The 23,399-nt window shown below is 37.9% G+C and overlaps 1 protein-coding gene across 1 annotated transcript in view; it reads right to left on the bottom strand.

The window, feature by feature from the left end:
• The window catches only part of ABTB3 (ankyrin repeat and BTB domain containing 3), a 257,031-nt gene that overhangs the window by 125,699 nt on the left and 107,933 nt on the right, over nucleotides 1-23,399 (bottom strand). The window contains exon 2 of the mRNA XM_063447789.1: nucleotides 3,828-3,977. Coding sequence (XP_063303859.1) covers nucleotides 3,828-3,977 — 150 coding nt within the window. The remainder of the gene's footprint in view (nucleotides 1-3,827; nucleotides 3,978-23,399) is intronic.

The raw sequence follows: 23,399 nt of genomic DNA, 5'->3' as shown, positions 1-23,399 counted from the left end.
TCCAATAATATAATTATACTGTTAGTCTTTCTTAAAACATATGACTGTGCATTAGGTAGGGAATCACCCACCTAACCAGGGGTAGGCAACCTTCGCCACTCCAGATGTTTTGGACTACATCTCCCATAATGCTCTTAAATTCATAATGCTGGCAAACCATCAAGGGAGATGTTTTCCACAACATCTGGGGTGCCGAAGGTTACCTATCCCTGTAAGAGACTAACCACACAGATGGATAACTTAGTTAGAAAATCAGTATTTTCAGTTTTCCAGCTCTGCTCTTCCAGATTAAATTTTGCAGTTCTCTTTCAGTCCACCACAATAAACCGTTATAATAATATCTGGATTATATTGGCCTAAAGTGACACATTGGGATAATATACACACATATATGTATTGCAGTGTCAAGATCATGAGACATACCCTGCCCTGTTCTGTGCCTATTGTGATGAGAAGAGACATAGATGAGACAGAGAGAGAGAGGGACATAGGAATGGAAGAAGTATTAACTGACATAATTAAGAAGATAGAGGAATTATTTAGTTACATAGTAGTAACTAAGTAGTAGTCTTGCTGTAAAACTACACTCCATCAAGTCCAATGGAACCAGCCAGACCCGTAAAAAACGAGATATGGGAGAGGCAGAGAAATGAGTGAATAGGGAAAGACACATAGAAGAGTTGAAGGGATGCACAAGAGTAGGGGGCAATGGGGTGTGAGACACAGGAATTAATGGAGATTCATAGAGACATTGATATACAGATGACATGAGGAAAGAAACATAATCCTTTGGTCAAAACACTAAAGCCTCAATTTAATAGGCTTTCCAAATTATTCAATATTGGTAGAGAAACGTTCCAAATGATCTATCTACAAAAGTCACCATTAAGACAGATGACGGATATATTCCGTCATGATTCCCTTTTATTCCAGAAGTTGTGTCCTTAAGGGGTTAAAGTATATGGGATTTTTTGTAAAACAATATTTTGGAAATGTTTTCTAATAGTATTGAATCATTTGGAAAGCATATTAAATTGAGGCCCAAGCTAGATGCGTAAGGCTTACATCTGTTAGATACAATTAGAATGCTGCTGTAGGACTTAGGCATGGAATGAAGGTGGACTAGAACATGGCATTAGGAAAGTAGAGCCAAAAAAATGCATGAGAATATGGATATCAATCAAGTAAACCAGGGGATTAGGGAATGAAGATGGAGTTCAGTTTGAATATAGAGGAACAAGAGTAAGGAATAGATTGAGCGGGAATTCAGACTTGGATAAAGGTTGGGATTGAAGACATTTTTTTTTAGATGAAAGAAATAGGGTTGATAAAGGCTAACGATGTAGTACTGGACACTGTGATTTATGGAGGCAGCCGATGGAGGTTACATGAGCAAACCCTAATGTAAAATATAGATAACTAACAGCACTCAAAATGTCCTAATCCATTTTTTTATATATATTAATCAACAGAAGTATACACTAAAATGAGAATTCAAAATTAATTTGAAATTTAAAGCCAAAATAGCTGAATTTGAAAAATTATCTTATAGAATTATGCTTCCAGATCAGCTGCTTTGGCCTAACATTTTTTATTCACTTTGAATTCACTTTGACAAGCAACATCTCTTACTTATTTTAGCTTCGTAAGTAAAAACCTAAATTTTTGCAATAGTCAACCTGAAGTTTTAGATGGTTAGTTAATAAGGAGGAACAATGTAGATCTTCATGAATTAATGTAGATCTTAATGAATTATATGTTTTATTTAGGTATCAGGAAAAACCTATATTTTAATTTGTTAAAATATAGCTATGTATATTTAGGGTATACAAATCAACCAAAACATGCTAATCTAACAATTAATAATAATCAGACAAGGAAAACGAAATCAAAGTAAATATTGTATAACAAATGTAAATGAGTGAATTCAGAAGACATTGTGAAGCATTAAAAAAAATAGCAGAAATGGATGTGAAAGATAGAACGAAGGGAAGAGAAAGAAAATGAGTGAGAGAAGAGAAAAAAAAGAGTCACGGACAGAAGGAGCACCAGATCCGATCTTCGGGTTTATATAGTCAGTGAATTCAGGCATATGAATTATTAGTCAGATTTCAAGATCCATGACTGCCAAACCTTCAGAAGGTGATCAGAAGTGGCTTGCCACTTACCAAACTCCATCACGAGAACATATTTTATTAGCATTGGGAACTGTGCTTGACATATTTTACTACTATTAATTAGGTTTGTGTACACACAAATTATATAATATTATTTTGAAATTATATAAAATGTAGATCTTCCGAGAGTGTGTGGAATAATGCTGTAGTCGGGTCCTGTAGACTCTAGGGCCTCGATTTAATATCTTTGGATAAGCTTTTCAAACAACAATTATTTAGATTTTTTTTAAGTTATTTATCTACAAAATATCCATCTACTTTAATGGTAACTTCTGTAGATTAATCATCTCAAAGGGTTTTCTAACAGATTGAGATAATTTTAAAAACATATACATAAAAATATTCAATTAAAGCCTAGGTGTTTAACCCCTTAAGGACCAAACTTCTGGAATAAAATGGGATCATGACGTGTCACACATGTCATGTGTCCTTAAGGGGTTAACCTGTATGTTTTGTGTAGATTATTAAGTTATATAACTCATAGACTAGCATCAATGTTTAATTCTAAAAGAACCTGATTTTCAGCATGTACAAGGAATAGACTCCTTACTGATACAGAACACTAAATCCCTTTAGTAGGAAGGTGTATCACTTGTGTAAATACCAATACAAGTATTCAAAATAAATGAGAAATATCCATAATGTACTTATTTTATCTTCACACACTTTTGGTATTTACATCAGAGATCATCTATCGTACTCTAGGGAAGAAACAGAGATTTGTACCATTGTGTATTCTGATACATGGTCACCAAGAAATGAACGGAGAGATTATAACAGGTCTCAAATACTCAACATACTGGTGAATTGAGTTTTCATATATTAAGCGGTTTTATTATGCTGGAGATGTTTTTTTACACGTTACTCATGGGTTATGCAAATTTTGCATTTAATTATATTTTATAACTCTATTATGTTTTATAGTGGCATGCTTGATAAGGACTTTAGTGATGATGATCAAGTTGATTTCATTATATTATTGGGATCTGGAAATTCTAAATGTATTAAGCATTTTATGAAATGTTGTAAGTTTAATAATATGCTCCTAATGATCACAACATATCACAATTAGTTGGATTTTTTTCTTCTACAAGTGAAGCTGTTACTCCCTCGAAGCAGTGATGGAGATACCTAATTATATATTACTTTCAATCCAACCAACCATTAGAGCAGTGTTGCATTTCTTGCTATAATAAACTGCCTTGATTTTACTTTAATTTCAGTCACACATACAGTGTATATAAATTAGGTAAGTAAAATTGATAATCCCTGCAAATTATATTGATTATTAAACGGAGCATGTAAATTACCATGTAAAACAAGTTAAAAGAACAAAGTTCTTAGTTTCAGATTTATTTATTTTTTCAGTTTAGTTTTTGTTTAGATTTTGCTTTTGAAATTTATGAATGAAGTACATTCTAACAAATGTATTTTATCCTCTGGTGTAGGATGGAAATCAATGTTCTGTACAGGTGGCAGGTTCATCCATCTTTGTTGCATTTGCCATAAATACACTGGACTATGATAAATTGCTTATGTTATTGTTGCTATGGTTGTCTCCCACGGAATATATAGCTATCCAATGTATAAAAAAAGGAAGAAAAAAAGAAGGGGGAAAAAAGTAAATAATATTCACAGGCTTGTACTTACTGAGCTCTGCAATACTTCCCACACGTGTGGCAAGCAAAGACTGCTCTATAGTCCTCAGTTCTGATTGGCTAACCATCTGTACATCACCTGGTTTATTGGGCCTGTGGTGCTCTCTATGGAGATTCAAACTGTCTGGAAGGCAGAGGACTCCTGAAAATACAAAACCAAAATAAATAAGAATGCAGTATTCTAAAACTTATCAATAAATATAAACTTAGCCTCAGGTCAACTATGGATGGTAGAGCCACTGCAATGCTAAAATACACTCAGTCTGAAAGAGAGCTAGATGTTCTTTAGCAGCACAGAGATCAAAGAAGTCTACCGTTGGATCTTTGAGACTTAAGGAGATCTTCGACAGAAGATCAAAAGAGGTAATGTGTTGTCATTTATACTGATTCTCATGCCCAACCAAAAAATAACCTCTGATAGTAACCAAGGGCAAATGATGAATACATGGGGCCCTTAGGCAAAATAGAAATTAAAAAGGTAGAGGGATGTTTTTTTTTTTATTGCAATGAAGAAATGTAATAGGCAAGTTAATTTTTTAAAATAAATTAGTATATAACTTTAAAATGTAAAAGCAGTGTTATGATCTATTTCAAATTAAGTCTCTTGTAAAAAGTTGACAGACCAAACTATTAATTTTGAAATTGCTTGTCTGGTGGAAGGTAGTCTGGAAAGCAAGACCATGCAAAGGAAGAAGGTAGCACAGACAGAAGAGTAATAAAGTGTGAACGATCACTTTGTAAATTCTGATCTGTTTGCATCTTCTGTCATTTGTCTAATGTGGGGCAGTTGGGTGTCCTGATCTTCAGTTGGCACAGATCTCTCTGTCTGGCTTTTTGTAATAATGATTTATGGTGCTGAGATATTTGTTCATTTTCTAACACCTTTAGCCACGTTTAAAACAATATGGAAAGGCACAAGAGGAGAAAAGTTCAGAAACCTTCAAAGAGTTTGAGTTTGAGTTATGCTGGGAGTACAGAGGAGTGGTGCATCATAGATGCACTTGCTGCTACTCCTTAACGTTAGAATGCTATGAAATAATGGCATTGAGAGCACAGGAATTTGCAAGGACTAAAAGACATCCCACAATGGGGACAAAGGAATCTATGAGAGAAGCTTCTTCTATATTCTGTTGAAAACAGCTTTTCAGAATGTTCATTTATAGTATATGACAAGTTCTTTTTAAGCATATTTTTATACTACATGTATTTAATATTTATATATTTATTTATTTGCACCAGATACATTAGTATTTGTTTATATGCACAAAACCTCTCAGTACAAATGTAGAATGTCAGATTGTTCAGAATCGTAAAGAATCATTACTATAACTAAACTTTTTCTGTACTACATATGTATTGTTTTACGTGGTAACTCCAACCAAGCAGAATGCAAGTTGTTCATTATAAAGGCAGTGTTTTCTAGAATCCACTGATGCGGGTACACTAAAATAAACCACTGAAGAAAACATTTTGAAGTCATTTAAATAAAAAAAAATACTAGAAAACAATTCATAGACATAATATGAAAAAGTACTCTTTTCATTTGGCTTTAAAGTTAAATGGCCGAGATCTGAACCAGCAACATTAAGATTTGCACAGCCGCTGACATAACTTGCTGAGCTACAACACCAGAATTAGAAGGTGGTGATGTGCTGGGCATTACCTAGTAATTGACTCTAAATGAGTCTAGAACTTAGATAATATTTTGCAAGTTGCAGTCCTTTATGAAATAAATGGTTATAGAAATAAGCCAAACTATGGAAACTTATAATGCGAAACAAAACAGGAAAAGCATGACCAACAATGAATGGGTGAAGGACAGTATGATAGAAGGTGTGTATGTGTGTCTATGACAGAAATTAACATTTAACAACATCCCTCCCATGGGATCCGTAGAAAGCTGAAATTCTACACAAGTATTAATCCTCCATGTGAATAATAAGAAACAGTGATAAACGGTGTAACAAAATATAAAAAAGTGTCAAAAAGCAACACATGTTAAGAAAACTTTTCACCTTTTATTACCTACAGTTTCTTTTCATTTTCAATTGTCATCATCAACCACACCAAACTAACATAAAATAAATATCAGAAGGGCAGGGAATTCTGCCAAGAGTGACAAGAAATTTGGAAGCATAACTCAAAACAGTTCTAGTGTGACTCCTCTTAATATACCAAACTACTACAGACTAAAATCACCTCCAGCTCAGGTCATTGTCCTTTATCCTGCTGGTTAGCATTGAATCAAGTTTGGGGGAAAGGATGAGGGTCTATAGCAAATCATAACACATATTGTGTTTAAAGAATGACGCTCCATGAAGAAGTGAGAGCAGCTTCACGAAAACGCGTAGGCACCGAATGATTACTGACTTGCTGCAAGCCTGATCCACATGACGCTCCATACCCGGGACTTCACTACAGTGAAGTCGCGCTACTGAGTCTTCACAAGATACGAATCAGACAAACCTTTATGTGACTTTTCAAACTATCACCCCCTGAAGTCCCTTACTCTGAGTACCCTAAATCGGAAAGGTTGATGGAGGAGTTTTTTTATGTTGTTTTTTATATATTCGCATTTCTGCTAATAAATGATACTGCACTGTAGGAGCCTGTCTACTTTGCACTTTTTTAGGACCTATCTGCTCAACTTTGATGAAAGAACACATTATGCTTTTTATAAAACTAAGCATTATGTATGTTAAAGATAAAACCTCTTTTAGCACCGGTCCTGGATATCATATACGTTATATATAAATTCAGAAAAATCAAGTAAACAGACATTTTTGTTTAAAAGGATGAAAAGAAAGATGACACAGTGTTTGTAGTGATATCCCATAAAAAGATGTCACACCCTAGATCTGTAAAAGAACAGGCCACACTTGGGATCTGTGGGATTCAGTCAATGCAAGCTTTGAACTCCACCACAATGAGTTTTACTTTGAACGTAAAATAATGCTTTATTGATTCATACAAGCTTAGCCATCAGCTTGTCATTCATCGTGAGAGCTTTTGTTTTCCTTTAGGTGGGTTTCAAAGTCAAATATATTGCTTTCTATTGTGACACTTTACAGCAGTGGTTATGACGCATAAAAATAATACTATATACCTATATTCTTTTCATTTGTACATACTGTCTAGTTGTGTATGTAGCAGTAAAAGAAGTACAAATTGGGTCACAAGGGATACTGGAAATATTAATTGTGTGAAAGAAAACATTTTATTAAAATATTTTTTCACTGTTCCTTGATAATAATCTTTAAAGTTTGCTTGACCTTAGTGATTTGAACACGATGTACTAGTTTAAGTTCTTCCAATGATAAAAATAAAGCATTTCGGACTCTTTATAAAACGTCATGACTGAATATGAAAGAGATTGGAAGACAAACATAGATTGACTGTAGTATATTGAAAACGTTATTTTCTTTTTTCTACCTTCAATACTTATTTATATTAATCCCCCCCCCCTTCTAGCACCATCTTCTGCACTGTTCGTTTTTTGTTTTTTTTCTCTCTCTCCCCCCTCACTCTGTGATCTTTGCATAAGATATTTACGACCCTCTCTGCAGAGGGTATTCTATTCAACATTTCACTAACTGACTGGAATGTTGCCTGTTTTGTGCTAGTGCAATACATTTTTGCTTGCATTGTAAACTGCGGAGTGGAAAAGCATGAAAAGTGTGAATATTTGCACAAATGTAGGTTAACGAGGTAGAATAACCTGTCCATGTGTTTGCTAGTATTTTGGCATGAAAAAAAAGAGCTACAAACTATGTGAGCGTCTATCCAACGAAGGGGAAATAATCTGAATGCAATATGTATGTGACTAAAACAATTCTATTATATATAAGTTACAAACAATCTGACCCATTTCATGCAAAATTACTTTTATAGGGATGTTTGTAAAAGTGCTTTTGCATTAAACAAAAGGAAATGAGATGATACATTGAAATTGCCTCTATAATAAAACAACTTCAAAACTAACAATTTCTTTATTACATAATATGAAATCAATTTAGCTTAGTTATTTTTTCTTTTCTATTTTTTTAACACCAAACGTTCTCACCAATACTTGCAATGGAAAGAGTGCCCTCACCATTGTATGGTGATCTTATTATTTTGTTATTATTTATATAGCGCCAACAAATTCCGCAGCGCTTTACAGTGGGTGGATGAACAAACATGTAGTTGTAACCAGACAAGTTGGACACACAGGAACAGAGGGGCTGTGGGCCCTGCTCAATGAGCTTACATGCTAGAGGGAGTGGAGTAAAGTGACACAAAAGGTAAGGATAGTATTAGACTAATGACAGTTGCAAGAGAGGAATCAGTTGGGAGCTATTACCAGTTTAATTGATACGCTTTTATGAAGAAGTGGGTTTTTAGTGATTTTTTTAAGAAGTGGAGACTGGGGGAGCATCTAACAGAGGAGGGAAGTGAGTTCCACAGGAACAGTGCAGCCCTTGAGAAGTCTTGAAGGCGAGAATCAGAGGTGGCGGTACGGCGGAAAGAAGATAGACGTAAGTCTACAGCAGAGCGTAAGGGCCTAGACACTACATACTTGTGTATTAGGGAGGATAGATAGGTGGGAGCTGTATTATGTCGAGATTTGAAAGCAAGAACCAGAAATTTAAATTGAGCCCTATATCTTACAGGAAGCCAATGTAGGGACTGACAGAAGGGTGAGGCGTGGGCGGTGCGGGCGGACAGAAAGATAAGCCTCGCCGCCGCATTCATTATGGACTGTAATGGTGCAAGTTGGTAGCACGTAAGAAGTCAAGGCGACAAAGGACTGTGGAATAGACCAACACCTTAGTCACATCTGGCGTTAAGTAGGGTTGGATGTGCACAATATTTTTGAGATGGAAGCGGCAGGATTTGGCAATAGACTAAACATGAGGCATGAAGGAGAGGTCGGAGTAAAAGAGAACACCTAGGCAGCGAGCCTGCGTGGTGGAGCTGATGTTAGCACCATTGACTTGGAGGGAGACAAATACAGGAGTACCAACACATGAGGGAGGAAAGGCCAGAATTTCAGCTTTGGTCAAGTTGAGGTTAAGGAAGTGGGCAGCCATCCAGTTAGAAATATCAGAGAGGCAGTCAGAGACACTAGTCAAGAGGGATGGGGAGAGATCAGAAGAGGACAGATAGATTTGTGTGTCATCCGCATAGAAATTATATTGGAAGCCAAAGGAGCTAATGAGTTTACCAAGGGAGGCAGTATAGATGGAGAACAGTAGGGGTCCAAGGACTGAACCTCGGGGGACATTAACAGAGAGGAGTTGGGGAGAAGAAGCAGAGCCAGAGAAAGAAACACTGAAAGAGTGCTGGGAGAGGTAGGAGGAGCACCAGGAGAAAGCAATATCTTGTAGACCGATGTTGCGGCGGATGAGAAGAAGCTGTTGATGATCAACAGTGTCAAAAGCCGCAGAAAGGTGCAGAAGAATTAGCATAGAGTAGTGACCACAAGATTTTGCAGCGAGTACATCATTGGATACTTTGGTCAGTGCCGTTTACACAGAGTGCTTAGCATGGAAACCAGACTGAAGCGGGTCTAGCAGAGAGTTGGACTCAAGGAAGTCTGTCAATCTCGCATACACAACTCTTTCAATGATCTTGGATGCAAAAGGCAGTAGCGAGATAGGACGGTAGTTGGACGGGGAGTTAGGGTCAAGGTTGGACTTCTTTAGAATTGGGGTTATAGTTGCATGTTTGAAGGGCGATGGAAATATGCCACAGAAGAGACAGAGATTAAGAATTTTAGTGAGAGGTAGAAGAGAAAAAGACAGAGTATAGATGAGATGAGAGGGAATTGGATCTAGGGAGCAGGTGGTGGGGCGGGAGGACTGGTGCAGAGCAGAAGCCTCTTCCGCTGTGGTGGTGCGAATGAACATAGAACAGCAGAGGGAGTGAGGTTAGGGGAAGTATTGTAAAGTGAAAAAGAAAGATGAGAGATCTCTTCCCTGATTGTAGAGATCTTGTCAGTGAAGTGAGTTGCAAAGTCGGTCAAGTTAGTAGGTGAGTTAAATTGTGAAATAGTCGTTTGGGTTCGTGGGAGAGTGAGGTTGTGAGGGTATTGAAGTAATTTACTTTTGCAGAGGAAAGAGCCAAGTCATATGAGCGCAGCATAAAATTATAGTGGAGAAAGTCAGATGCACAGTGAGGCTTTCTCCAACAGCGTACAGCAGTTCTGGAGCATTTTTGGAGATATCGAGTCAGCTTGGTATGCCAAGGTTGTTGTTAGGGGCGCTTGCTGCGTTTAATTGTAGGAGGTGCCATGATGTCTAGTTGAGAGGAGAGGGTGGAATTGTAGAAGGAGGTTGCAGAACTAGGACAGGTGAGGTTTGAGATAGGTAAAAGGAGAGTTTGGAGATTAGTGGAGAAATGCTCTAGGTCAAGATATTGGAGGTTTCTGTGAGATTGATGTTCAGACGGTGGTGTCAATTGGGTCTTAGGTATGCCGATCTTATAGTAAATGCTTTAAAGACAGAGTAAAAATTAAAAAAAATCAGTAGAACACAGCACACTTGAAATTGTGTATTTAACGTTACAAAAATCTGGAAAAATCATTCACACACATAAATATGTCTCTATGATCCAACCAATTCATATGTTTAATGAATGTTTACAGTCCATGTATGTAGAGTTCCTTAAACAAGCTCTCACAGGGCCATCCCCTATAGCTTAAAACTCAAGAAGGCATTGATTCATATTATGATAAAGAGAAAGCACGCTCATCAACTGGAGAATAACATATAGCAAATGCATTCCTATCTGCGTAGAAACAAGATTTTTATTTAGCACGGTCTTAAATTATTCACTTATTTTATTTTTAATAATGTGGGGGAGAAAACAGTTGCAAACATGATGTAATCATTAAAAATGGTAAAATGCCAGAATCATTATATGTGTAATTGAGTAACGTAGCCAGAAATGGCATATTTGGGCTTTACAATTTGTTTCAAAATGCTGAAATGATGATAACATAGATTAAGGTACATAATATATGGTTAGCTATTTTTAATGATGTGGGAACAAGAGGAGTTTCCAAGCCCACAAACACCTGTGAGTTGAAGTTTGAAGAAGAACATCCTGACCAAAGTACGGTTTATCTTTGTAAGATATTTTATTTGGCAAAAAGCTAATAACAGAGGAAGGGAGCCACAAAAATCCTGTGTGGCTTCACATGCCTGTTTCTGAAAAATATATCCCTTTTCTTTTGGCAAATAATTAATATGAGTTAATTTAGACCAGTGAGATGCTACTTTAAAAAAATAATATAGATAATTGAATAATACTTTTATTATAAGTACACTAAATAATATATTAAGCTAAATAGTTTAGTTCTTTAGTAAATACCTAGCATGTAATATCCAACCATCCCCAGAACTTTGAAGTACTTTCCTGCGGCCCATCTCATTCACTAATCTATCACTGGTCCTACTGCCACCAAGGCTAAATTTCATCTTTAGAAATCAAAAACATTTCCCCCAAAAAAATGACTTGGTAAAGAAGGAATCGCAAAACATAGATCAAGGGGTTGGCATGTCCCCAGCTGTGATCAGTGTCATTGAACTAAAGGGGATGATACCTGCTCCTGTTGGTAAAATTAAGGCTCAACCAAGAACAATGCATTGGCCTAAACAGATCTAGAGTGAAGGGTTACAACCTTATGATGCCAGGAGTACCCTGCTTGGTTCCCCGGTAATGGTAGCATGTAGCAACGGCTTGGGAGGCATTAGGGGCACAATAAGGGATATAGTTAATGTTCTGCAATGAAAGTGCTGTGATTTTCAACTCTCATTGTTCTGATTAAGGCCAGCTGAGAATTAAAAAAGTCATATTTCAAGGCATCTCCTTTATCATCCCCACATTCCCCACAATTCACCAAGTCTTTCTCCTGTTCAAAAGCCATAACAATATAGTGAATGTGATATGAAACAGATAATTGATCATTGTAGCATTAATTTAAAAAAAAAATGAGAAAATAATTAATTCCCATAGATCTCATATTGTACATTATAACTTACACCCCTAAATGTATAAATAAATGGAACTTTTAATTGAGAACACCGTTTTTTCTGCCAAAATATACAGTTCCAGCAATGTTGCAGTATTGTAGTGTGATGTGTATCAGTCACCCTGTTCTTTGTTTCAATTTCAAGATAAAGAATTTTAAAAATAAACTCAGGATTTAAAGCTGGGTCAGCTGTTCTCTTAACTGAGAATGAACAATGCAACCCATGCTAAAATAAACTGTGTACTTGGTGAGAACTAGGTTAATTGTATTCACAGAATTGTCATTACTTCTATTTTTCTTGTACTGTTACAAAAATGTCAAAACTCTCTGGGGGTTATAACAAAAGCAAAACTCCCTTGACAAATATATCTAACTCAATTATAACACTAACATTAGGGGAAGATAACTAGCTTATTTGGAAAACAGCAGCTTTTCTCTTGAACCATAAATAATGTTATTCATTCTCATCAAATAAGAGGGGCACGTAGAAATGAAAGGGCAGCTATTTTATTCCTGCGTGTTCGGAGTGAATGGGAAATATTTTGCTAACACAAAGCAATTTGTGTGTCAAGATAAGCAAGTGGGTTGTGATGCAGGAAGGATATATAATGGTAGTTATTGGAAGTGAAGTTTGTGTTTTTTTTATTAATCAATCTTTATTAAAAGTAAAACCTTTAGGCATGAATTAATTTATAAACCAGCAGTATAGACGCATTTTATTTTATTTTTTTATAACTTGCCATTATAAAAAGAAAATAAAGCTACTTCGGAATATAGCTGACAATTTTTGGAGATTTATTCACTATGATAGTGAAGTTTAGAAGAGTGAATGAGATGGAATTTTTCCAGATCATGCATTTTGAACTTAATTTAATAATTTTGTATTTTTCAACTTACCATAATTTAATGTGTAGCGAATAAAATCCTTAAATTTTAAATAAATCGAGTCATTGGTTTCTTGGTGACTGTCAATGACAATATAATGTAGCTGATTTATAAAAACATGGTTCTTCACTAAATTCAAAGTGAATTTCAAATTTAAGGCCAGAGTGGCAGGACTAAAAGCAAACTTGACTTAGAGAATTTTTCCAATTTGGCTATTTTGAACTTAAATTTGAAAATCACTTTGAATTTACCCTGAATTCTCACTTTAGTGAATAATCCTCCTACAGTTTCAGGCTCCCCCACTACAGTGAAAATTGACAGGACTTTAACATTAATTTCAAATTTTAGGCCAAAATAGCCAAATTAAAATAATTAAATTTGTGTTTAGTTTAGCTATTTTGGAGTTAAAAAAAAAAATCACTTTTAATTCCCAGCAATTCTCACTTTAGTGAATAACCCTGTTTGTATACAATGAAAACAATCAAGTATGATGCAAATGTATATGCTGTCATACCTTATCTTTTAAAACATTTCTTTCTTGCATAACTCACATGCACACATTCTCCTAATTTAGAACTGATCACAAGAAAGCATAATCCTTGGATTTACTAGCACAGACTTTACATCCTGTTTGGCTTCGGTAGTTAAATACTCACATATGGGCAATTTATTTTTTGAGCAGGGCATTTTGCACCAGTTTTCCATGTCTTCACAGTACAAAACCAATGGAGAGGTTTCTCCATGACTTTTGCATTAAAAATGCATGGATATTGCTCAACGCTGCAATGTAGCATATAAAGTGGTAAAGAAGATGTTGCAGAGTAATTTGTGAGTTACAATGCTGTGGGGAAGCTACAAATTGTAATCACTGGAGTTTAGTAAACTAGAAGTGGACGCTTGTTTTACAAGGTTAAAATTAGCAGGATGGCTGAAAACTTTGTTCCTGTTGATCAAAAGTTGTTATATTTATATACTGCAAATGTTTGCTTTTTTTTTTATTTAGAAAAGGTCCTTGAAACTGTAATAAGCAAACACGAGCAAGGAACTATGTTTGCTTGCGTAAACTCCAGTTCTAACTTTGTGTGAATTCTCATGAGAAGTGAAATGTACTGATTTTCACAGATTTAAAAAAAGACAGATAATTACATAGTTTGTGCATTTCTAATTCCAACTGGAAATGATCCAATATGTGATTTTTTGTTGTTTTATGGGAATTTGCACAAGAGGTCAGAGATGTCAAATCCCACCATTTCATCGGTATACTACAAATCGGCCAATGTTTTAAGATCTACATAGTTATGTTTTAGGTACCTGATCAAAACTTGATTTATATATAAATCACTGTCAGCAATAGAACCAATATTAATATGTTTAATTTAAATCGAAATTAAAGGACCAGTAAAGGTGCCCAGGCTACTTCGTCTTCATGAAGTGGTCGGGGTGCAATTGTCCTTTTGTTTTAACCCTGCGATGTAAAGCATTGCCATTTAGTAAATACATCAATGCTTACATTGCAGGGTTAAATACGCCTCTAGTGACTATCTAACTGACAGCCACTAAAAGCGATGCTGCTGTGAGAACCTATGTTAGATGCGTCAACGTGACATCACAGAAGGCAGAATGAGTGGCTGCAGGACTTGACTTTATACCCAATTTTTTGTTCGATTTTTTTTTTTTAGGTGGGTGAATGTAAATAAAGAGGAGAACACTATAGCGTTAGGAATCCATATTTGTATGTCTAACGCTATAGCGTTCCTTTAATTTCCAGGCTTTGATTTAGAACATATGCACTTTGGTTCTCTTCTACATTAAAAATGGCAAATCCCAGACTGAACCCCATCCAGCTTTCCTTTCATAAAACAGAATGGCTTTAGTGCAGCCAGTCTCTGTATACACTAGCTCTACCCATTAAAGGACATTGTATATTTCATATAATGTATACTGAATGCAGGATTCGACTAGCTTTTTTTCAACATGTGTTCTCAGTCGATTCAGTAAGTAAACTGACACAATTTAAAAGTATGTTTTTCCTGGAAAATGTCCATACTTGCAACAATGAAACCTTTCAGAAAAGAACCTAAACTGCAGAGTTTTGCTTCCAAAAGTTAAATTATTTTGTAATACATTTCCCCCCTTTGCTGATGACAGAGAGAGAGTGTGTTCTGTATTCTGCATGCTTGAAGGTTCACACTAGGGTCAATCCACTCTGCTATATAATAAAAAGAATAATCCGAGTAACTTCTCAGCATTAAACAATGATCTATAGTTACAAACGTTAAATAAAAGCATCGAATCATTATAAATCCAGGTAATTTGATTGGTGATGCACACTTTAGCACACATTTACTAATGTCCTGCGGATAAGATTTGATCACTTGTCAAAAGGCTCTAGTCTCTACTTATGAAGGCTGTTTGTCAAACTACAGCTCCCAGAAAACTGTTCTTCTTTATAAAATATATAACTAATATGTGTAACAGTGTAGGTTAAAAAAAAAAGGACAGCAAGGGACATACAGAGTCCAGAATGAAGAAGGTATTGTAGGATAGTGGCTGGGACATAAGAAGCAGTGTTCAGAGACGCAGTATTAAAACACTTTTTTTTTTCTTTTGGCAAAAGCTATACAAAATTGAGCATTCAAAAACACAGCTGATTATTTAGGACAAAAACAAAAACATTTATAAACGTATGTATTTATGCAATGGTTTTCATTAATGTTCAGATACTATATCAAGTGCTGTGTAGGTTAGTGTTACTATACAAATAAATGTTCAAAGTTATAAAAACATGATTTTCAACAATTTAGTATACATAAAAAAGAGGCACTGGGGGAACACCCGGAATATTTATTTCTAAGAAGTGGTGCTGCCTTAACTTCCCTGGTGGCAATCCCGAACATGGCTCAGGGTTAATTTTCAGTACCAAAAGCGGTAATCCTGAGCCACGCTCGGGATTACACTGTAGTATCACTTACCTTGTCCCTACGAGCCCTTGGTGTAAAAAAATTCACACAATACATTACATTGTAAAAACAATGTACTGACATAATAAGACCGCCAGGGAGGTTTAAAAACCAAAATATATACAAAATACAAATTAGGGAAAAGTGCACACACACACAAAAAAAATACAGTTTTACATTTTACAAGGCTACTTAAAATCACCTATCTTAGAAAACACCATATGGCCATATCGTGTTAAGCCCACCAGTATGTCACAGTACCCCAATATCAGTGGGCCCTACACTAACATGGGGGATTAATATACTAACTGCAATACTTACTGCTTAAACTGCTTCCAGAGAATGTCCTCAATTTATGTTTACATTTGGAGCTGACCACATGAAAGCATAAGTTGAGGAGAGTCTGTTTACTTTGTAAGCAGTTAGTATGCTAATTAGACATGTGCAATTCATTTCGGTCCGAATAGGAATTCGGCCGAATTTCGCACAATTCGGACATTCGGGTATTTCCGAATGTCCGAATTGCCGAAGTCCCGAAGTTCCGAAATTACCGAAGTGTCGAAGTTCCCGAAGTGTCGAAGTTCCCGAAGTGTCGAAGTTCCCGAAATGTCGAAGTTCCCAAAGTGTCAAAGTGCCGAAGTTCCGAAGCACAGTATTGCCTAAGTACTAATATACTTACCCAGTGAAAGAAGAAGAATGTTACATTGCATACAATTTTAAATAAAAAGTATACAAACATAGCCAGGATTCAGCTGTAAGCATTTGCAACACTTACAACAATCAAATAACATACATTCATATAAAATGTAAGTTACTTGGCCAGTCAATGTAATGACCGGAATGAATAAGTAGATAACTCCCTAATTCCCACGGTATTAGCAAGTTATCTACTAAAAGGCTGAAAGACCTAAATTGGTCTTTCAGCCAAATTTACTGATACTAAGTAAAAATTACTTAGTATTAGTAAATTATGCCCCTACTCGCTATACCGCGAGTAGGGGCCTGTCTATTAAACAGTGAGCAGCCTGTGGCTGCTCACTGTAAAAAATAAAAATAAACCTATTGCCCCCCCCCAGCCCCCATCCCTGAGCGGCGGGTGGGGGCCCTATTGTAAAATAATGGGGGGGACCTATTGTCCTTCCCCCGGGCCCCCACCCCTGAGCGTGGGTGGGGGCCCTAAATCAGAATAAGGGCGGGGGACCTGATGTCCTCCCCCTGGCCCCCACCCCTGAGCGGTGGGTGGGGGCCCTAAATTATAATAAGGGGGGGACCTAATGTCCTCCCCCCTCGCCCCCACCCCTGAGTGGTGGGTGGGGACCCTAAATATTAATAAGGGGGGACCTAATGTCCTCCCCCCTGGCCCCCACCCCTGAGCGGCGGGTGGGGGCCCTAAATTGGCATAAGGGGGGGGGACCTAATGTCCTCCCCCCTGGCCCCCACCCCTAAGCGGCGGATGGGGGCCCTAAATTGGAATAAGGGGGGGACCTAGTATCCTCCCCCCTGGCCCCCACCCCTCAGCGGCCCTAAATACTAATAAGGGGGGGACCTAAGGTCCTCCCCCCTGGCCCCCACCCTTGAGCGGCAGGTGGGGACACTAAAAAATGTGTGTGTCCCCCAGGTGACTAGGGGTCCCCAAACCCCTAGTCACCCCCTCCCCCCCAATACAAATTATCCCCCTACCTACCCCCCTAACCCTAAAAATAATGAGGGGGGGACCTTTAACTAAGTACCTGTAAAAAAAATATAAAACTTACCATTCAATGTTTTCTTTCTTCTAAAATCTTCTTTTTTCAGCCCCAAAAAAGGCCAAATAAAAAACCATAATAACCGACGCTATTATAAAAAAAACAAAAAAAAACATCTTCACCCATGGAGGGCTCCACGCAGACTGAGCTCTGCAGGGCGGGGCAAGGCTTCTAAAGCCTTGCCCCGCCCTACAGTTAGGCTCAGAGCACTCTGATTGGTGGGTTTAAGCCATCCAATCAGAGTGCTCTGACAGGTAAATGAAGAGACTGACAGGTAAGTCTCTACATTTACCTGTCACAGTACCCTGATTGGTTGGCTTGAAATCCACCAATCAGAGTGCTCTGTGTCATTTTACACAGCGTGGGAAAGTTCTTTTGAATTTTCCCACGCTGTGTAATTTGACTTATAACTCTCTGATTGGTTACTTAATCCACCAATCAGAGAGTTATGAGTCAAATTACACAGCGTGGGAAAAAAACTTACCTGTCAGTCTCTTCAATTACCTGTCAGAGCACTCTGATTGGATGGCTTAAACCGACCAATCAGAGTGCTCTGAGCCTAATTGCAGGGCAGGGCAAGGCTCAGTCTGCGCGGAGCCCTCCATGGGTGATGATGGATTATTTTTTTGGCGCACGTTTTTTTTTTAGAATTGCGTCGCTTATTATGTTTTTTTATTTTTGGGGGGCTGAAAAAAAAAAGATTTTAGAAGAAAGAAAACATCGAACTGTAAGTTTTTTTTACAGGTACTTATTTAAAGGTCCCCCCCTCATTATTTTTAGGGTGAGGGGGGTAGGTAGGGGGATAATTTTTATTGGGGGGGAGGGGGTGACTAGGGGTTTGGGGACCTCTAGTCACCTGGGGGGACGACATTTTTTTAGGGCCCCCACCCGCCGCTGAGGGGTAGGGGCCAGGGAGGATGACACTAGGTCCCCCCTTCTTACAATTTAGGGCCTCCAACCGCCGCTCTGGGGTGGGGGCCAGTGGGGAGGACATTAGGTCCCCCCCCTTATTAGTATTTAGGGCCCCCACCCGCCGCTGAGGGGTGGGGGCCAGGGAGGAGGACACTAGGTCCCCCCCTTATTCTTGTTTAGGGCCCCCACCCACCGCTCAGGGGTGGGGGCCAGGGGGAGGACATTAGGTCCCCCCTTATAAGTATTTAGGGCCCCCACCCGCCGCTGAGGGGTGGGGGCCAGGGGGAGGACACTAGGTCCCCCCCTTATTCTTGTTTAGGGCCCCCACCCACAGCTCAGGGTGGGTGCCAGGTGGGAGGACATTAGGTTCCCCCCTTATTAGTTTTTAGGGCCCCCACCCACCGCTCAGGGGTGGGGGCCAGGGGGGAGGACATTAGGTCCCCCCCTTATTAGTATTTAAGGCCCCCACCCGCTGCTCAGGGGTGGGGGCCAGGGGGGCACTATTTGTATTATATTTTTTTAAACAGTGAGCAGTCACAGGCTGCTCACTGTTTACTAGACATGCCCCTACTCGCGGTATAGTGAGTAAGGGCAAAATTTACTAATACTAAGTAATTTATACCGTGGGAATTAGGGAGTTATCTACCAAGCGGCTGCAAGAGAAGTCCCAAGGTGCCGAAGTTCTGAAGTGTCGAAGTGGCGAATTTCCGAAGTGTCGAAGTGGCGAATTTCCGAAGTGTCGAAGTGCCGAAGTTCCGAAGTTGCCAAATTTCCGAAGTGTCAAAGTGCCGAAGTGCCGAAGTTCCGAAGTCTTGAAGTGTCCCGAATTGTGAAAATCCCGAATTTCGGAATGCCGAACCAAACCGAATTTTTTTCCCGTGCACATGCCTAATGCTAATCTCCCATATTAAAATTAGTGTACACTTTAACAGATATTGGGGTACTGTGATATAGTGGTGGGCTTAAAGGGACTCTCCAGTGTCAGGAAAACAAACCCATTAAAACCCAGATGTCCCTCGGCGCTGGGTCAGGCTCCACCTACGCTTCTGACGTTGGCGGCAACGGCTGCGTGCGCGAATTAGACCTCCCCATAGGAAAGCATTATCCAATTCTTTCCTATGGGGATAATCTAACACTGGAGGTCCAAAAAAAAAAGGTTGGTTTGGATTCTGGAAGCCCTGTAGTGGCTGTCTGGTGACAGCCTTTATAGGGGAGACTGAGAGCTGCAATGTAAACAATGTAAACATTGCAGTTCTCTGGAACTGTAATGTTTTACATTGCAGCACTAAGTGCAAAAGGGTCACAGCACCCAGACCACTTCAATAAGCTGAAGTGGTCTGGGTGCCTGGCGTGTCCCTTTAACTCAATATGGTCATATGGTGTAACTGAATCCCCATATTTGCTTGCTAAGATGGGTGATTTTAATTAGCCGTATCAAATGTAAAAAAAATGTTGTGTGTGTGCTGTTCCTTAATCTGTGTTTTGCACCAATTTATTACATGCATACTATTGATTCTCAATCTTCATAAATATATAACAAATCCTGTTTTGCATTTACAAATATGCACACAACCCCCCAAAACGTGTCAGACTTATTACATAATTTTATGTTAATACAAAACACACTTTAACATGAGTCTGTAAACAGATCTGTGTGTAGAGAAGAGTGTCTGTACAGATCTGTGTAGAGAAGAGTTTTTTACTATACACTGTAACCCTCAACAAAGCAGGTTAACAGGATTCCTGTACATGACTATACACCTTTTTTTTTTTTTTAGCACAGGCGGATCTGTCAGAAATGTTTGAAATTCATATAGATTAATATGTTCTCGTACGAGAAAAGACAGAAAACAATCACCACCGAGGCAAAGATTTTTATTGCTGGACGTCCTGCTGCTTTAATTTCACTTTAGATTCAGAAAGAGATGCTAATGCATGTACTGAAGTTGATAGGGTATGTCATTGTACCCTGTTGCCTACAACAGAAAATGTATGAGAGGAAGCAGACCTTTTTCAGGTCTTAATATTATAAATTCTAAAGGCTTTTTTGAGCAATAACGTAAAGTTAAAGTGTAACCGTCGAGCGAATTTATTTGGCAGACCAGTTTTAAAGCACCAATAACGCATTCAGGTTACAAAATTCTGAATTATTTTACCAAAAATGAAAATACACAAATGTTATATTTTAACGCAAAAGCTATGAACTTGTTTTTTTTGCCAAACAAAAGGTGAAAATGTCATTCAAAATATTTAAATTCAGACATTGATCAAACACCAAATGTAACAAATTGGGTAATTTGGAGATTTTGTGACTTGCCAGATAAATAATTTGGCTCAGAGGGTTGCACATTCCGGAAGTTGCAGAATATTAGATAAAAGTTCAATTGGTGTTTGCAGGTAGACACAAATATGCATGCCATACTAAAGGTCCACTTTAAAATGAGAAACTTCTTTAAAGAGCAATTTTGTGAACCTGTAATAAGATTTAGCATTCTTCTAAACTGTACAGGGTACTTATTAGCTAGATTTGTTACCCATTCTAGTATTACCATGTGTACTACTTGTACACAACATTTGATTGAGAATCCACGCCTCCCTAATGCTAAAAATCACTTTTCAAATAAAGATGTATTTTTTTTGTCCTGGCACACAATGCTTCCATTCCCTACAGCTTGACAATACAAACCCAGTCAATTTTCCTGTTTAAGGAGTGAACCAGTGTACTGTAGCAGAAATGATAGCTTCACGATTATGTGGGAGGAAGCGGATATTTGCAGCATTACAGTTTCATATGTTTAAATAACTTGCCATAAAAATCTCATGAGATTTAACCCCGTTTCCTACTTAGTTATTTTTGTTTAAAATAATAGCCATTACATTCACCTGAAACAATGGATGGACAGCTGGCATGTACTGTAGAATTTACAAAAAAAATAGAACTATATGTATAACACAATTTTAATATTTTATTCTTCCTTATTTTAAAACTTAGTTGGTATTCCTCATCTTCCTATAGTTCAGATACAGTCTTTAATGCTACCATACAAAAACAAATATTATTGTTGTCAGATTAGGTAAGATAACTAGTTAGTTACTGTGCTTCTAAGTGTCTAAACACACCTGACAGTATTTCTGGAAATGTAGATTTTTAAAAATGCCACCAGAGCATAATGATAATATCTGTAAGTCTGCAACTCTATAATACAGCCCTTGCGGTGGCAAGGGGCAGCCACAAATAATTCCTGTGGCATGCTCAGAGCTCTCCATCCTCAGACTAGCTGCTAGAATGTAGCAATGGAGTTTCACCTACAAAGGATGTTGTAAATAATGGGAAGGTATTTGAAAGGGGGTCACTTTTTACATTCCTCTAGTGGATGTCTAACTGTACTTCCTGCAGTTTCATGGAGTTCAACTGCAGGACTTTGCATTAGGACATCTATCACCTTAGAAAACCTCATAGGTAATCATTGATTGACTGAGTCATTGAAGAAGCATTGATTTAATGCTTTGCTATAGGATAGGCCTAATGCGCACACAACACTCGTTTTGCATGTTAATTAGGTTTCCTGATCGTCGTGACATAGGAGCCCGATCCAGTGCCAAACAAAAACACAATCCAGTGCCTAAGGACAAATAAAGTTTTGAATTCCTAATACTATAATGTCCCTTTAAGCATATATATACCGTATTATTAACAAGTATATGTATGCTTGCTAATGCAATGCCACAAATTTCACTCACAGGAAGGCTTTACAAAAGAAATACATTCATGTATAATTCAGATGTATAATTCAGTAGTTAAATACAGTACATATTACAATTGCATTTCCTTTAGTTTAACGGTACTTCAGTGGACCGGACAAGCTTAATACAAAGTTTTTTGTGTCAGTGCAGCCATAAATTCTAAATTATTAAAGTCTACTTTATCATATCCTTAGCATGTGTGGCTGAGCGATGACTGATTTCATTATAGACAGTAAGCTTTAAAGAATTTTATGGCATTTCCAATCCAGACTCTGAAAATCAAATCTGAACAGGAACAACTCTTTATTTCCAATAGAAAAGTGACGGCTAAAAATGTTGCTTACTTAACAGTGCAGCTTCACTGTAACCTGAGCAGTAACCCTAACTCTATCCCTAAAACCCTTAACTCTAAACACCGCACCCCAACCCTAAGTCTTACACCTACACCATAACCCCTAGTCACTACACCCTAACCCTTACTTCTCCTTCCTAATTCTAAGCCCTAACCATATCCACTTACCCTAACTCTAATACCTTACTGCTGCAACCATCAAAATTTGAACCCTAAACCCAACACCTTAACCCATGCGGTAACATGGTGACCCTAACCACTACAAACTTCAGTATTTTACTTCAAAGGGACACTATAGGCACCCAGACCACTTCATCTCATTGAAGTGGTCTGGGTGCAGTTCCCCTGCTCTCTTAGCCCTGCTATCTAAATGTTCTACTGGACAGCCCCTTCAGGCTATTCCTGCATTTATACAGATTTTGTTTCCATGAAAAGATGTTGGACATCCTCACGCTTTGCATGAGAACATCTAGTGTCTTTAAAATCTCCATAGAAAAGCATTGATTTAATGCTCTCCTATGGGGAAGCCCTAAAACGCTTGCATTAGGTTCCCAGATCGCAATGATGTTGCAAGAGTAGGAGCCCGTACAAGGGTCGAGGGACCTCTGTGATGGATTCAGATAAGTGAACTCTTTCTTGACTGCGCGGGGGGAGGCAACGGAGCAAAGAGCACTATAGTTTTAGGGATACAGTTTTGTATTCCAATCTCTATAGTGTCCTTTAACCACTACACCCCTAACCCTAATCTCATGCATCATGAGTCAGTATCTGAGACTCAATATTTTAACTTGTGTTAACTTGTATTTAACACTTATAATGTCAATATATGACACTCTACATGTTAAGCACAAAGAAAAATTCAATGTTCAATATTTTTAATGTTGAGATTTTCCATTTGTTATTTTGCGTTTGTGAAAAAACACTTGATACTGTAAAAAGGACATCTTTG

This window comes from Pelobates fuscus, chromosome 3 (genome assembly GCF_036172605.1).
Source record: "Pelobates fuscus isolate aPelFus1 chromosome 3, aPelFus1.pri, whole genome shotgun sequence".
NCBI lineage: Eukaryota > Metazoa > Chordata > Amphibia > Anura > Pelobatidae > Pelobates > Pelobates fuscus.
The sequence above is the reverse complement of the archived record's forward strand: the minus strand, read 5'-3'. Positions and strand labels throughout refer to the sequence as shown.